This window comes from Eucyclogobius newberryi, unplaced genomic scaffold (genome assembly GCF_026437365.1).
Source record: "Eucyclogobius newberryi isolate DKJ021-1_F unplaced genomic scaffold, fEucNew1.0.hap1 SCAF_5, whole genome shotgun sequence".
Lineage (NCBI taxonomy): Eukaryota > Metazoa > Chordata > Actinopteri > Gobiiformes > Gobiidae > Eucyclogobius > Eucyclogobius newberryi.
The window spans coordinates 37,569,166-37,585,351 of record NW_027316167.1 but is presented as its reverse complement, the minus strand read 5'-3'; the positions used below and the strand labels follow the sequence as shown (position 1 = coordinate 37,585,351).

The 16,186-nt window shown below is 42.9% G+C and overlaps 1 protein-coding gene across 1 annotated transcript in view; it reads right to left on the bottom strand.

Moving 5' to 3' along the window:
* Nucleotides 1–415: 415 nt before the first annotated feature.
* The window catches only part of brca2 (BRCA2 DNA repair associated), a 41,289-nt gene continuing 25,518 nt past the window's right edge, over nt 416–16,186 (bottom strand). The window contains exons 10-23 of the mRNA XM_072465589.1: nt 9,444–9,898; nt 9,028–9,221; nt 4,032–4,219; nt 3,791–3,961; nt 3,105–3,456; nt 2,779–2,934; nt 2,540–2,687; nt 2,283–2,395; nt 2,014–2,215; nt 1,775–1,941; nt 1,522–1,660; nt 1,185–1,450; nt 899–1,054; nt 416–830 (exon numbers count right to left, since the gene is read on the bottom strand). Coding sequence (XP_072321690.1) covers nt 501–830; nt 899–1,054; nt 1,185–1,450; nt 1,522–1,660; nt 1,775–1,941; nt 2,014–2,215; nt 2,283–2,395; nt 2,540–2,687; nt 2,779–2,934; nt 3,105–3,456; nt 3,791–3,961; nt 4,032–4,219; nt 9,028–9,221; nt 9,444–9,898 — 3,037 coding nt within the window. The 3' untranslated portion in view covers nt 416–500. The remainder of the gene's footprint in view (nt 831–898; nt 1,055–1,184; nt 1,451–1,521; nt 1,661–1,774; nt 1,942–2,013; nt 2,216–2,282; nt 2,396–2,539; nt 2,688–2,778; nt 2,935–3,104; nt 3,457–3,790; nt 3,962–4,031; nt 4,220–9,027; nt 9,222–9,443; nt 9,899–16,186) is intronic.

The following is a 16,186-nucleotide window of genomic DNA, read 5'->3' as shown; positions in this document are numbered from 1 at the left end:
AATGAAAGACCGATTGTTTCCTTTAAGATGATGGCCAACATTACAATGTTTACAATCATTTTCTGATATGATAATAAACAGATTACAGTAATTTTTTTCTTTTCTTTTTTTCTTAAAAGGATAACTGATGCAGCAGACATTCACAAAAACTGATCATACCAAAATATAAAACTTTGATATGTACAGTTATAAAAATTACTGATGGGCCATGGACTATAGAGGACAAAGAGAACCACTAGAGGGAGCCAAAGCTTCACAAACAGAATTAAATAAGCTCCAGGATTTATTGAGGCTCAAGCTTGACCCTAAAATGTTTGGTAAGATAAGAAATATTTTCCCTGTAAAATTAATGTGTTTTGAATCTATTATAGATAAAATATATTATGAAAACTGAATTAATTGACAAGGTTTTTTAATATAGAACAAAGGAAAACATGAACAAATATAAAGCTTATTTAATAAGGTGCAATGCTGTAGTACCACAGATAATACACAAGTGATCAGTCCATGGGTGAATCAGCAGCTTGCAGATCCTGAGTGTCAATCAGTGCTAGTTCCTCATCATGGACCCAACCCTCCTCCACAGGGGCCAGGTCAGCGGAGCCTGTGGTGACGGGGGGCTGGGACCGGCGTGGGGGACAGAAGGTCTTGTTCACACTTGATGAGGCTATGGTGCTCAGAGGGGACAGTGGAGGAGGGGGAGCATACTGACAGAGTTGGTCCAGAGCCCTCCTTGTCTTGAGGCTCCGCGGATCCTTCTTTGTGGAACAGTTTGACTGAGCAGGAGTCTTGAAGATGGGGGTGGGAGCAGTTCGGTTTTCCACAGTGTCCTCCAATGTAATACACACATTTGATTATTCTGTGTTTGTGCAATTTTTAACTTTTAATATTTACTTACACTTGTGATCTTTGTGGAGCGTGGCGCACATAGGTCTAGGTCTGTGGTTCCTGTGCGTCGTGGAGTTTTGGGATCAACAGCGGAAAAACTTTGGCCTTCACAGGTCAGTATTTCAATCAACCTCTGCTCAGCTCTCAGAAAGAAATCTTCTTGGTCCTGCAGAAATAGGAGACTATTGTTCAGAAAAACCAATATGCAGTTTTCACACATCTCAAAAGGATTTTGTTTAGCAGTTGTATCAAGTTTAAGCAATATAAATAAAAAAACAAACGACAGTGATGCCAACCTGGAAAGCTTGTCTGAGACGGCTTAGGCCCTGCTGCAGGTGGGACTCCCGGGGGTTTTTAGAGAGCTCAGTCATGTCTCCAGTGTACAGCACAGGAAGAACAGTAGGGGCAGACACACACTGACCTCTGACCTGCAGGTTACTCATGGACACCAGAGCATGCAACTGCATAACATCCTCCCAGCCACACCGAGCCAAGCTGACACAAGCATGTACCTTCACCACGTTCAGGGCCTCGTCCACCAGGTAGATGACCGGAGAGGAGCCTGTGTGACCACTCTATTAGTACATACTGAAAATACTTTACAATAAAAGCCTGTACTTAGCTTGTACTAACCATACTGATCAGTGATACTAATGACACACCCAGTGAGGTCTACCTCTCCACATAGAGGAAAGAAGCCTGGGTTTTGAAGCTCTGCAAAACTGACTGAAGCTCGAGGCCGAAAATGTCCTAACAGCCAGTGTGATGATGCCTGAACATAAAGGCAAATATAGAATAAGAGCGGCCTGAAAGACCACATTTGGTATAGTACAATATTAATTAGGTATGCCATAACCTCATGCCAGTGTCTAAGAGCATGTCCCACCTGCAGGCGTGTGAAGAGCGTCTTCCTTGTAGCAGTGAGCTGGACAGTGGCTCTGCATCCTCCCGTCCTCCCTTCAGAGGCTGTGAGATTATAGGTGCGGTAACGACAGCCTTCCTTCAGCAGAGCCTGGAGCTCTGCAGGGGGACTCCAGACACTGAGCTGGTATACTGAAAGCACAGGCTCAGGTTTAAAACATGAATACACACAACATATACCCACATACAGCCCAGTGCCTGCACCACAGCTGCTGGTTTGGTCCAGATAGTCCATGATAGTCATTCTCCACACAGGGGAGACATCTCTGCAAGGAAAGCTGCCCTCACTGGACTCTGCCTCCTCCACTGCTCTGTGAAGGCGCCCCTGCAGCTCGGCCTGCCTCTTCTCAAGCACAGAGCACTTGTAGGAATACAGAGTCTGAAGCTGCTCCTCGCTCAGGTAAGCCTGATTCACAGTACAGAGTAAACCAAAGAGCAGCAGCACACATGTGGTCTATTCTCCCTAAACTCACCTCCACATCTGATAGCTCTTCCCCCACAGCCTCATACAATTCCTCTCCATCCTGAAACCTGTCCAGTTCTTCATGTCTCACGGAGCGTATCATGGTTTTGGACTTGAGTCGTTCTATAAATGAAGAGGGAAATATACTCAACACCTTACACATTAATTATCTTCGGTGAATAGGATTCATACCAACAGCATCTCAGTCACAGGGCAACTGCTAAACCACCTGAGCCCTGTGACACAGTAATGTGGACGATACTGTACCTCTATCCTCCTTTTCAAACTGAGCTTTGATCTTTGCGTACATGGCCTCCAGATGTTTTTTCTTGTGGATGTTGAAACGCCTGGCTTCCTTTTCTTCAGAGCGACCTGAGCGGAACACCACACCTCCATCGGGCTTTCTCTCCATCCACTAAAATATATATACACACATGTGTGGTGAGTGAGGAGGGGAGCTGCCTATGCTCATACACCCACGCTTACACATCAGCACTCATACATGCCTGGGTGGGGTAGATCCTCAGTATGACCATGTCCACGCAGCCGGCTAATCCTCCTTTACTGAACAAGGAATACAGAGGCAGCACAAAGGGTCGGGGGTCCTTGTAAAAGCCCAGCTTAGTGTCCCAGCGGGTTCGCCTTGTGCTGTTGGCAGAGATCTAAAAACATACAGGGCACTTAGTTAATTTCCAATTCTATTGTGACCTGTACACAAATAATGAGGACACAAGCAAATGTTAAAGTCAATGAATGGATAATTTAATTGTATATCTTCCTGATGTCATCAGGCAGCTCTGTACATGAGTGAACATAGTGTATATCTGCTGACCTTTAGGAGGAGCGAGTCCGGTGCTTCTAGAGGGGTGCATGCCTCGCCAGAGCCTACGAGCTGGGCCCCGTGGACTATCAACTTCATCCCCTCTACAATGTAGCCTCTGTGCAGCATGGCGGTCAGCGGAGCATCCAGTTGGGTTTTGATACAGTACCAGCCATCTGTGAGCCACACAATGGCACAGGGACTCTCAGGCCTCACGCAAGCATCCTGAGCAGGTCCAGGGCTATGCTGGCCATCGGAGAAGAATCCACACATGCACAAGACTATCGTTTTAGCTGAGGTGTCATCCTTCTCCATGATTTTCTTTAGAGAAGAACGACGACTATGATCCACTTCTGCATCGTACCTGAGAGAATGAGAGAAGAGAAAGGTAAAGCATGCATTGACTGATGCAATACATATCAAGGCTCATGTGTCACAATATGATACATCTATATCCTGGACTTGTATAACAAAGTCTGAAGTCATTTATGACTTCAGTCTCACAAGATTCACAAACCTTTTTTAATTAATGTGTGATCATCAAAATATAATGATACTGGTACCAAACCACATTTTATTATTATATTATATTATGATACAATACCAGTATTGCGACTCAAAGTATCAAGATATTTAGTTAAAGCCAAGTCTGTCCTCACCTCAGCAGACGACCCAAAAAAGAGGCAGTATCCACACACCTGTACTTGAGTTGCAGAAGAACTTGCTCCGGAGTGAGGCATACACTGCCCATACACGCAGGAAAGGTCCTCTCCATGGAGGCAAGCTTCCAGACGATCCACCTGTAATGGTTGAACACCCACTGCGGGCTGATCAGCTTGGGGTCCACACCGGGAGTGTCACATAGGGCTCTAAGAGAGAAAACTGCATTCATTGAAAAGCCTCACACGGTGCTTCTTGTATTGTGTTTGCTGAGCATACTTATAAAACTCCTCCTTCCCCACAGTCCCATCTACTCTGGGAACAAGCCATCCTCCATCTGCCAGCTGCACTCCCCCGGCCTCCAATAAGGATTGGAGCTTGTGGAATTTTAGTAAATTGAAGCAAAATGATTCGGCTGTTTGACTGGTTATGTGGCACACCTCGTGATGCACTCCAAACTGGTACAACTGAAATAGCAGAAGCACATGTCAGACCTGACACTGATCTACAGCTGGGTGATAGACAAAGTATGTTTCTCTCCCTTCATATTGCTCGGTTACAATTTGCAGAGAAACAATTTGCTTTAAAAAGGTAAACGACGTTTTGGAAGGTCTGCCGCTTGCCGCTTCACATCAAATGTTCCACAATATAGCATTACACCAGTGACAGGCAGGTGACACCAGCAGCCTTAGTTACAAGGTCTGTGAAGAACCGTCATCTTACACTCCCACTATAAGCTGCTTATATCCCATCCCATACAGTAGATGGGGAAGGAAAAAACATGAAAAACAAAACAACACAAGGTTTCACAAGTCTCTATTAAAACGCTTTGCAAAAAAAACCTAAAACTAAACTGAGAGTCAGGAATATATCAACGAAAACAACAATGGAGAAGACGATTTGAGAGGCAGAATTATTGCTTTTGGCTCTGCTTAGAAGAAATGGCTGGAAAACCTTCCTGTATGACGGAGGCTGAACAGGCCCAGAATAAGAATCCTCAAATACTACATGATATTAAGGATAAAAGGTGTCATCCATGTTGTTGTCGTGTAATATTAAGATCGTTTTGCACTGTTCATACATATTCTGATGACACATACACCCCTGACTTCTGTCATCATTCCCATATCACAAAGACATTCATGGAACTGGTTTGTTTGTGTTACTTTGAGCTTCTTTGTTGATTTACTTTTGAGGCCTCAGAGCCAGGTCATGATGCTAGTCTCCGGTCTGGAGAGACGGGAGATGGCGGAGGAGAGTGGATCGGTGGTCGAAGACGTTCTGGACGGCGTGGAGGAGCAGCCTTTTCTGGCTGCACGTGCCCGGAAACGTAAAAAGTCCCTTAGCTCGTCCGAGGGTTCTGGGAATGAGCAGCAGGATGAGGCTGAAGCTATTGATATCCGGAGTGAGAGCAGAGACTGTAAGGTGATCATAAAGCTTGCACAGGATAGTGCATCCTTTAAGGAGTGGAATTCAGTGGCATTGTCAAAGAGCCTAACTGTAGCTGTGGGAGTGATCAAGAGTGCGAGTGTCCTTAGAGATGGCTCGCTGCTGGTCGTGTGCAAGGACGCGGCTCAGCAACGGAAGGCGATTGGAACTAAACGTCTGGGTGGAAAGGACATTCTTGTGTCTGATGCTGAAAGAAACACGGTCAGAGGAGTTATCGTAGGTGTCCCTACGGCGATGTCTGTGGATGAAGTTAAGGAGAATTTGACTGGAGCTACGGTGGTGGACGCTAGGCGGTTGAAGGTGACCCGGTCTGGGGTAAGATGTGACAGCTTGTCGGTAATGGTAACACTTGAAGGGAGGTGCCTGCCTAGTAAGGTGTTCATTGGGTTCATGTGCCATGACGTTAGGCCATATGTTCCACCGCCCCTGCGTTGCTTTAAGTGCCAGCGCTTTGGGCATATTGCAGCGGTCTGTAGAGGGAGGCAAAGATGTGGTAAATGTGCAGGAGATCACGAGTATGGGAAGTGTGACGTGGGAGCAAAACTGAAGTGCTGTAACTGTGGGGAAGAACATAGCTCTGCCTACGGGGGATGCAGGTTTAGCAAAAGAGCTGCTGAGGTGCAGAAAATAAAGGTCTCTCAAGGTATATCCTATGCAGATGCAGTCAAGAAAGTTTCAAGTAACGAGTTTAGAGTAAATACAGAGAGAGGAGCCAGCGCTGCTCCCAGCCAGGGCGAAATGAGAAAGGCCAGCGTGGCTCCCAAGAGGTGTGAAGGTTTCAAGAGTGGAGGTCCCAAGTGTGCAGGTTCCAGAATTAATGAGAATACCCTGGTTGTGGATAGAGAGGATTTTGTACTCTTTATGGTGGATGTTGTAAACTGTGCTGCTCAGACTCAAAGCAGAACTGAAAGGATCAGGATCATTGCTAAAGCTGCAGGGAGATTCCTTGGAACAAAGGAGCTTGATTGGGCAGATATAGAAAACAGGCTAAAGGCGCTAAATGGGAGTCGGAGTGATGGGGGTCTGCTTTTGGGGAGTCAGGGTGATCAGAGTGACGAGATGGGGGTGGGGGTGGTCTCCTGTCCTCGTCCAGTCTCGTAGACGCACGGCTACCAAGCAGCGACATCAGTGGAAATATTAAAGCCTATAGAATGAAGCCTAAAGAATGTTGTTGTTGTTGTTGTTGTTTTATGGCGGTTGGCATCCGAGTGTTGCATTACCGCCAGACTTTATTCCTTAGACTGTTGTTGCAGCCAGCCTAAAGAATAAAGCTGTACGGTGGAAGCACCGAACGTCAAAGAAGGAGAGGAAGATGAAGAATAGTCTACCTGGAATAAAGCCGGTTGGTCTCTGAAACAACAACAACTATTCTAGTCACAAAGACATATCATGACCTCATGGGCTTTGTAACACCAAGGCAATGGAAGGAGTACTTTTACGGACTACGACACCGCCATAAAACAACAACAACAACGGACTACGACAGTCTGAGGACTACGAAAAGTCTGAGGAATAAAGTCTGGCGGTAATGCAACAACTGGATGCCAACCGCCATAAAACAACAACAACAACAACAGATGAGAAATTAATTATCTGACATCCAAAGAAATAAGATATGCTATTTACCAAACAAAGGTATCAAAAAGAAAAAGTTTACTAAATCAGTAGCTTGAAAACAACAACCCGAAAGACCAATGCCATTTTTTGAAATCCAATTTAATTAAAAAAAATAAAAAATAAAAAAAAAACTGAATCTTGCAACAAAAACATTTCTCTGAAATATCTGGAGATAAAGAAGTAACTAAATCTTTTCTGGATACTCTCAATTTACCCGTCATGACTGAAGAGTAAAATACATTTGTGTGCCGACACCAGGAAAAAAGACCCACATTTTATTCCATGAAACGTTTTTCTTAAACTGTTAAGTGTTGGCACCATCTACTGGCTGCAGAGGGAATTACACAGTGAGTCCCATGGGAAACAACAGAGATCCCGAATGTAATTTTGTTTAATTAATTCTAGAACACAAGATGCCAAACTAAAAAAGGTACACAAGATAATGTTTAAATGCTAATAATAAAGATAATGCATAATATGTAACCTTTAAAGAAACCACCCTCTTATCTTGATCCTGACCATTGTAAACTATAAACCCATTTAATATCTTCTCTTTATCTCCAAAATCCTTGAAAACGTTTAAAAAGCGTTGTCACCACCTACAAGACAACAATCTATTTAAAGTTTTCTAGTCAGGATTCAGAGCTCACAACAGCACTGAAACAGCACTAGTTAAAGTCACAAATGATTTGTTATTAGCTGCTGCTGGTCTCAATCCTGGACTTCAGTGCAGATTGACCACAATACTGCAGAGGTTAGAATGTGATGTAGGTGTCAGAGGCCCCGCCCTCAGCTGTTTTAAATAGTATATATCGGATAGGTACCAGTTTGCTAATGTAAACCAGAGCTCCTCATCTTGTTCTAAAGTAATCTATTGTGTGCTACAGGGTTCAGTAGTTTTGTTTACTCTTTCTGCTGTCGTTAGGTAACGTGATCAGAAAGCATGGCATTAATTTCTACTGCTATGCAGATGACACACCGCTGTATTTATCAATGAAACCCGATCAGACCGATCAAGTAGACAGACTTGGTGCTTGTGTGAAAGATATAAAAACCTAGACACTACATAATAATAATCATCTGCTTTTTAACCCTGAAAAAAACAAAGCTCTCCAGAGCTGTGTATTTCTTCTTGTGGGTCCTTTTAGACATGTTTCCAGTCTCAAAATATTGCTAAAAGTTCAAGGAAACCTCACGTGACAGAAGACCACTATGTCACGCTGGTTGGTTTAGCAAGGGTGCGTAATTTGCATCTTTATGTGACACTTCATTGGCTTTACAGGGCCGTAGAACTGCCAACAGGGCATCGCGCTGAAAATTCTATTCTCTTTGATATGGACAAAATAAAAATAAAAATGGAGTAGACCATTTTTTTCTGCAACATGGTCTTCATGGATCTAACATATGTATTGGACCTAATTGTTTTAATGGATTTTTGTTGGACCATTACGAACAGATTGAGACCTATCGTCCTAACTTTTACTTTATATTTTCTGTACAAAGACCGTGTGTGTTTGGGCTGTGATTGTTGCACGTGAAAATTGATTACTTATTCAAAAAGGCGTGAATTTAAGGTTTAATTTGATGTGTAGATTGTCAGGCTTTGTGACTGGGGAGCGTGAAGGCACATGAGTATGTAGTGGCACACATGTGCCTGTCCCACCCATGGGACGTCCTATGCATATCACAGTTGGATTACACAGCTCACAGCTAGAAAGATAAACCTACAGCTAGGATTAGTCTGGTTGCAGTGTGTCACTCACACAAGAAGCGTGATTAACTAACTATTAATTATTAGTAATAATCAATATTAAATTGATTATTGATAATAATTAACCTTGATAATTGATTCAGAGAAATGGTGGTGTCCTAAACTCACGACAACTAACCGCATGCTCAGAAAGAGCTGTGTGGCATGCTTTAAATTGTATTCCAATTCCTTAATCAATTTCCACTTTGAATGTCACCCTCTATTTTAAGTGGGAGGACATGAATAACCCTTCAGTATTTGGACTAGTACTAATGCTACACTATCATGGCCGCAAGTAGGCTGTAGACCTTTCCATTAAAAACACCACCCTAACACCTCACCCTAACCCATTTTGTCATTATGGATTTGAAAGATTGGATGTCAATCTATTAACATTTGATTCATTGCCCAACCCTACACTAGGCACAGTTCCATAGTACATAAGGAGATGTTGTGTACCTGCTTGTGGCTGTACTTCTGTGGGGTCCCACTGTTCACCATAGCCCTGAAGGAGAGCCTTTTCACTTGGGACGTCTTTGTGAGAAACACGCTTCCTGGAAGAACTTTGATACTCTGCTGTCTCTTCTTCCTGATCCTCATGTCCTGCAGATCCCGCGCCAGATCCCCCATGCTCCCCAGAGTCTCTGCAAACACAATTTAATCTCATCTGGAGGGACTGCCATGTCTATAGAGGAGTTGTTGTGTGTAGTGACCATATATTTCTGTTGTGAACATCCCTGGAGCCGTGCATATTAATACTATATACTTAATATTACTAAAAAAGGTTTTACTGTTTGAATGAATGAATGCATAATAATCCCCGTTTTGCGCTGTCCACAGTTGAACAGTGTGATTTACAGTCTGATTCTGATTACCATGATCAGGAGCCTCCATTACGTCCTCCGGCTCCGTCTCTGGAATGTGAATTACCCGAATGGGTTTCTCTATCGCACCATTTTTGAAGACTTCACATTCTGGAGCTTTTTCTTCTCCAACATCTGGATCATTGCCTTGTTTGCTGGTGTTGTCGTTCCATGGGTATGGTCTTTTCGGGGTGGGCGGTAAAAATGTGTGAGTGGTGGAAGATTCTTTGACACAACTGGAGTCTTTGGTTAATTTTGTGAAGTTTCCATGGACATCAGATTTGTGCTTTTTAAATGGAGGGACAAATGTGCATGTTTTTTCCTTGTCTTTCTGCGTTACATTTTCAGGGACTTTTAATTTGGTGTTTAAGAAAGGAGGAACAAAAGCTGGTCTCTCGGGCTTAGCTGCTCCTCTCTTGGCCGGTGTAGAAGGCATGGGGTTTGATTTCACCTGCTCCTTAAGGCACCTGGACAAGAGAATAAGCAACATTCAATCAAAGCATACAAGTCTTTCACTTAAACAATTTATATTTAAAAAAAAAGAAGCAGGGTGGACCCGCCCACATTCAGTAAATCTGCTCTTTTGGGTTAGCAACAAAAACTGTATGTTATTAGATTTAATTCGAATCTATTAGCGCTGTACTGTTCTCCTTAGTCACAGTGCTGGTTTTACGGTTAACTCTTTATATATTTATATCTACATACCACTATTGAGAAATATTAAAGGAATAATAGAGGATTTTTTGCCGATTTGAGAACTCAAGCGACTGTCCCTTTTTTTTTTTTTTTTTTTTTTTTTTTTTAAATGCGCATGCACACACCATCCCCCAACCCTCCTGTTCTTTCCAAGAGGCCGCCTACCATCAAACTTCAACTGCCCCGCTGCTACACGTGCGTTTGTTTATTAGCGCAACGGATCGCATCGCATCTCTCGTCTCCGCAGATTTCCGTATCTTCTGAGCTCGACCAGTCTTTGTCGTCATTTTTGTACTGTACACTGAAGGTACTCTCTAAACACACACCATGCATGTGCAGCCAGGGAAAAGTGCTTCTATCCTGGGAACGAGGTTGGAGATGTGCAGTAGCACGCAGGAAATGATTGACATGTGGGAGAACTACTCAGCTGTCCACGCCACGAGGAAAAGAGACTCAGATTGTTCGCCAAAAATCTTCTATTATTTCTTTAACATGGTTTAGTTTTTTGTTTTGAAAAATAACCTCTATCACCTCTATCTATTTTAACCAAAAGCTCTGCACTAAAGTTTCCTAAACTTGTATTTTGAAAATTAAAAATGAATAAAAATTGACATAATACTGATTGGTGCCGTTTAAAACGTCTGCTCTAAAACCCCACGCTTTACTGTAGATTGACTGTAGAGCTCTCCATTAAAAAGTTGCAAACAAGATTGACTTAATCTTATGCTACAATTGGAAGAATGCCTGGGAGGACATTTTGAAAGGAATAGTGAATAGTACAGGATTCTTTAATGTGAGATTTAAAAAAAATCAATATGATATGCTTCTTCTTGCCCAAAATGTTCATAATGTTGAATTCAGTTTAGGAATAGTATAGAAAAAGCGATTGACAATAGTTCACAGCACAATTTTGAGAGATTGTGTGTTAGGAAAAGGCAGCACTTATAGCATTGGCTGCTGGAAAAACAAAACAAAATTAAAGCCGCAAGCGGCATCCACGGCCCTCGCGGGCCGACCGCTTTCGACTTGATAAAGATGGCGCCCTTATTGTGTTTTGAATTAAAAAAGAACTTGACAGACGGCGACACATTGGACATGGCCAATCCAGTGTAAATGAACACAAGTGTCAGTCAAATTTGCTGCGCCGCCGCACAGAGACCGTAGCACTTGGAATAAAAATATGGATAACTTTTGATGCCCCTCTTGTGTAGATGATATTTCCCAAAGTAAAGCTTGATCGAGCTATTGCCCAGGGAGGAGTTTGTTAAAGTGTGAAGCGTAAATGTGAACATTTCAAGGATTTAGCGTTTTTCCCATCTGTGACAGTATATTTGCAGCTCCACGGCACAGAGACCGTGCACTTAGAATCAAAATATAGATAAATTTTGATGCCCCGCTTGTGTAGATGATTTTCCCCAAATATGAGTTTGATCAGACAATCGCCCTAGGAGGAGTTCGTTAAAGTGTGAAGCGTAAAAATGTGGTGATTTGAGCAATTTCGCGAATTTCCCATAAGGATATCATGGGATGTTTCTGTCATCGTTACGGTTACGCCGTACAAAATATGACTTTGGCTCTCATACTTTTATGATCAGGATTGCAAATTAGAATTTTGTGCAAAATATAATGTCATTTGGAAAAACTCTATTGTTTATAGGCCACTCTGAAGGCCAAATAGTCAGAATTCAGGGAAAAGTTTGCGGCTCCGTCGCACAGAGACCGTAAAAGTTATCCTTAAAATTTGGATAACTTTAGATGCCCCACTTGTCTAGGGGACGTACACCGATTTTGAGGTTGGTGGGCAAAACGCCCTAGGAGGAGTTCGTTAAAGTGTGAAACAGAAAAATGTGGATATTCGAGAGATTTAGCAATTTTCCCATAGGGATAACATGGGAGGTTTCCGTCATGGCTACGACTACGCCGTAAAAATTGAGGCATAAGTTTGATTGGCCTTTTGCTCGGGACCCCAAAATAGAATTTTGGGCAAAGTTTAGAACATTTGTGTAAAACCAGTTTTTGTCCATCAATGTTCACTCAAAGGCAACTCTGTAGGGGGCGCTATCGCGCCCATTTCAATTTTGTCATCATAAACTGGTCCAAACTTGAAAGTTTAACAACTGATTCAAATTTGGTCCTAATCGGACTCGTTTTGATCAAATGGGAGCAATTTTTAGATCTGCAATATTCCAAAATAAGTTGTCCAACTTTGCGGCTGCGCCGCACACAGACCGTAAAAGGTATCTCAAAAAATTGGATAACTTTAGATGCCCCACTTGTCCAGAGGACGTACGCCGATTTTGAAGTTGGTGGGCAAAACGCCCTAGGAGGAGTTCGTCAAAGTTTGACGTGAACAAAATGGCTAACACAGCGTGTTTTCATTTTCAAAGGAAGATGGCGGCCATAGGGTAAGTCTGGGGGTGTGGCCACAATGATTTTTTTTGTTTGTCCTCACGAGAGGAATGCGTGTCCCGAATTTCGTAGCTTTACGCCAAAGTTGACCTCGGGGCGTCTCCCATAGGCGCAATGTATTTTGACTTTTGTCGGTGGCGCTGTCGCGCCATTTTTTAACGAAAAAAAAAAATGGCCCAGAAAAAATACAATTTTTCGCCGATTCTGAATTTTGGGCAAAGTTTGGTGAGTTTTTGAGCATGTTCAGGGGGTCAAATTAGAGATCAAAGCGCTGAAGAAGAACAAGAAAAATTAAAGCCGCAAGCGGCATCCAACGGCCCTCGCAGGCCGCCGGCCTTCCGACTCTGCGCTTTCGACTTGATAAAGATGGCGCCCTTATTGTGTTGAATTAAAAAAGAACTTGACAGACGGCGACACATTGGACATGGCCAATCCAGTGCAAATCAACACAAGTGTCAGTCAAATTGGCTGCGCCGCCGCACAGAGACCGTAGCACTTGGAATAAAAATATGGATAACTTTTGCTGCCCCGCTTGTGTAGATGATATTCCCAAAGTAAAGCTTGATCGAGCTATTGCCCAGGGAGGAGTTTGTTAAAGTGTGAAGCGTAAATGTGAACATTTCAAGGATTTGGCGTTTTTCCCATTTGTGACAGTATATTTGCAGCTCCACGGCACAAAGACCGTACCACTTAAAATCAAAATATGACTAACTTTTGATGCCCCGCTTGTGTAGATGATTCTCCCCAAATATGAGCTTGATCGAGCTATTGCCCTAGGAGGAGTTCGTTAAAGTGTGAAGCGTAAAAATGTGGTCATTTTAGAGATTTTGCTGTTTTCCCATTTCGGACATAAATTTGCGGGTCCGCCACACAGAGACCGTAGCACTTAGAATCAAAATATGGACAAGTTTTGATGCCCCGCTTGTGTAGATGATATTCTCCAAATATTAACTTGATCGGACAATCGCCCTAGGAGGAGTTCATTAAAGTGTGAAGCGTAAAAATGTGGTGATTTGAGCGATTCTGCGATTTTCCCATAAGGATAACATGGGATATTTCTGTCATCGCTACGGTTACGCCGTACAAAATATGACTTTGGCTCTCATACTTTTATGATCCGGATGGCAAATTAGAATTTTGTTCAAAATATCATGTCATTTGGAAAAACTCAATTGTTTATAGGCCACTCTGAAGGCCAAATAGTCAGAATTCTGGGAAACGTTTGCGGCTCCGTCGCACAGAGACCGTAAAAGCTATCCTTAAAATTTGGAAAACTTTAGATGCCCCACTTGTCTAGAGGACGTACACCGATTTTGAGGTTGGTGGGCAAAACGCACTAGGAGGAGTTCGTTAAAGTGTAAAACATAAAAATGTGGTAATTTGAGAGATTTAGCGGTTTTCCCATAGGGATAACATGGGAGGTTTCTGTCATCGCTACGACTACGCCGTAAAAAATTAGGCATTTTTGTGATTGGCTTTTGTGATCGGGACGCCAAAATAGAATTTTGGGTAAAGTTTAGACAATTTTGGTAAAACTAATTTTTGACCTTCAATGTTAATTTAAAGGTCACTCTGTAGGGGGCGCTATCGCGGCCATTTCAATTTTGTCAGCCTAAACTGGTCCAAACTAGAAAGTTTAACAACTGATTCAAATTTGGTCCTAATCGGACTGGTTTTGATCAAATGGGAGCAATTTTTAGATGTGCAATATCCCAAAATAAGTTGTCCAACTTTGCGGCTGCGCCGCACACAGACCGTAAAAGGTATCTCAAAAAATTGGATAACTTTAGATGCCCCACTTGTCCAGAGGACGTACGCCGATTTTGAAGTCGGTGGGCAAAACGCCCTAGGAGGAGTTCGTCAAAGTTTGACGTGAACAAAATGGCTAACACAGCGTGTTTTCATTTTCAAAGGAAGATGGCGGCCATAGGGTAAGTCTGGGGGCGTGGTCACAATGATTTTTTTTGTCCTCACGAGAGGAATGCGTGTCCCGAATTTCGTAGCTTTACGACAAAGTTGACCTCGGGGCGTCTCCCATAGGCGCAATGTATTTTGACTTTTGTCGGTGGCGCTGTCGCGCCATTTTTTGACGAAAAAAAAATGGCCCAGAAAAAAAAAAAATTTTCGCCGATTCTGAATTTTGGGCAAAGTTTGGTGAGTTTTTGAGCATGTTCAGGGGGTCAAATTAGAGATCAAAGCGCTGAAGAACAAGAAAAATAATAAATATAGCCGCAAGCGGCAATGATCGGCCCTCGCCACGCCGCCGCCACGCCGCCGCCACACCGCCGCCACGCCGCAAGAGGAGGGGGCGCTAACGCGCCCCAATTGTCCTTTTATTACGCCTACTGCTGAATCTGTGACGCTGTCACATCTTCTCCCCTTTGTTTTACCATCAAAAAGCAATTTTATTTTGAATTCTTGGCAAAATGTGCGGCTTTGCCGCACAGACACCGTGACTCTTTGAATGAAAATGTGGATAACTTTTGATGGTCTTGAAGATGAGTCTCACCAAATTTCAGGTTAATAGGGCTGACGCCCTGGGAGGAGTTTGTGAAAGTCTAAAGTGTAAACATGTTCTGGCGATTTCCCCATTGGAATAACATGAAAGGTTTCGGTCATCGTTACGGCAACGCCATAACAATTATGACATGAGTCATTGACTTTTTTGATGGGGATGCTAAAATTGAGTTGTGTGTCAAATTTCATATAATTTCGCAAAACTAAACATTTAACCTCCATATAAAATCTGTAGGGGGCGCTGTGGCTCCAAATTAATTTATTTCACTTCAAGTAGGTTTAGGGCAAAGAGTTTAACAACTGATTCTAATTTGACGCAATTCAGACTTTATCTGCGCAAACGGCAGAAATTTTAAATATGGGAGATTTCTGAAATTCTAGCTACAGTTTGCGGCTTCGCCGCACAGAGACCGTGAGAGGTATCAATGTAATTTGGATAACTTTTGATGTCCCACTCCTCAGTAGCATTTTCACCAAATTTCAGCTTTTTAGGGCCAACGCCCTGGGAGGAGTTCGTAAAAGTACGACGTTTGGAAAAACTCCGAAGTCATGTTTAGCCATTTTTGAAGCAATATGGCCGACATTTGGTTGGGCGGACGGCGTTGCCGTAATAATATTTTTTACTTCTCTTGTCACCATCTACCTCTGCGCCAAATTTCATGATTCTACGATCAGATTTTTTTTGGGTCATTTCCCATCTCTCAATGCATTTTTGGTACATTTGGGGGCGCTGACGCGCCAATTTTTTTAATTTTAGAAAAGGGAAATAGCCAGAATGTAGAGAGGCACGATTTTTAGAGGCGTGCAAATTTGTGTGACTTTTCGTCAATGTTCACTGGGTGAAAAATAGGGGGGTTGGTCCCGAGAAGAAGAAGAAGAAGAAGAAAGAAAGAAAGAATAATATTCCGATGCGAAAACAATGTTTCCCATTTTTCAAATATCATAAACTATACATTTTCGGAAAGCGCTCGCGCTTTCCTACCTCATGGTGTGGGTCCCTGGTCACTGACGGGTACTTTCGATAATTTTGAGTGGGCTCCGCCCACTTTGTGTTTTTGGCCCTCTATACAGTAATAATGTTCAATTTTTGCCTTACATGCTTATATGCACGGAACATGCAAGAGATGGGGAAC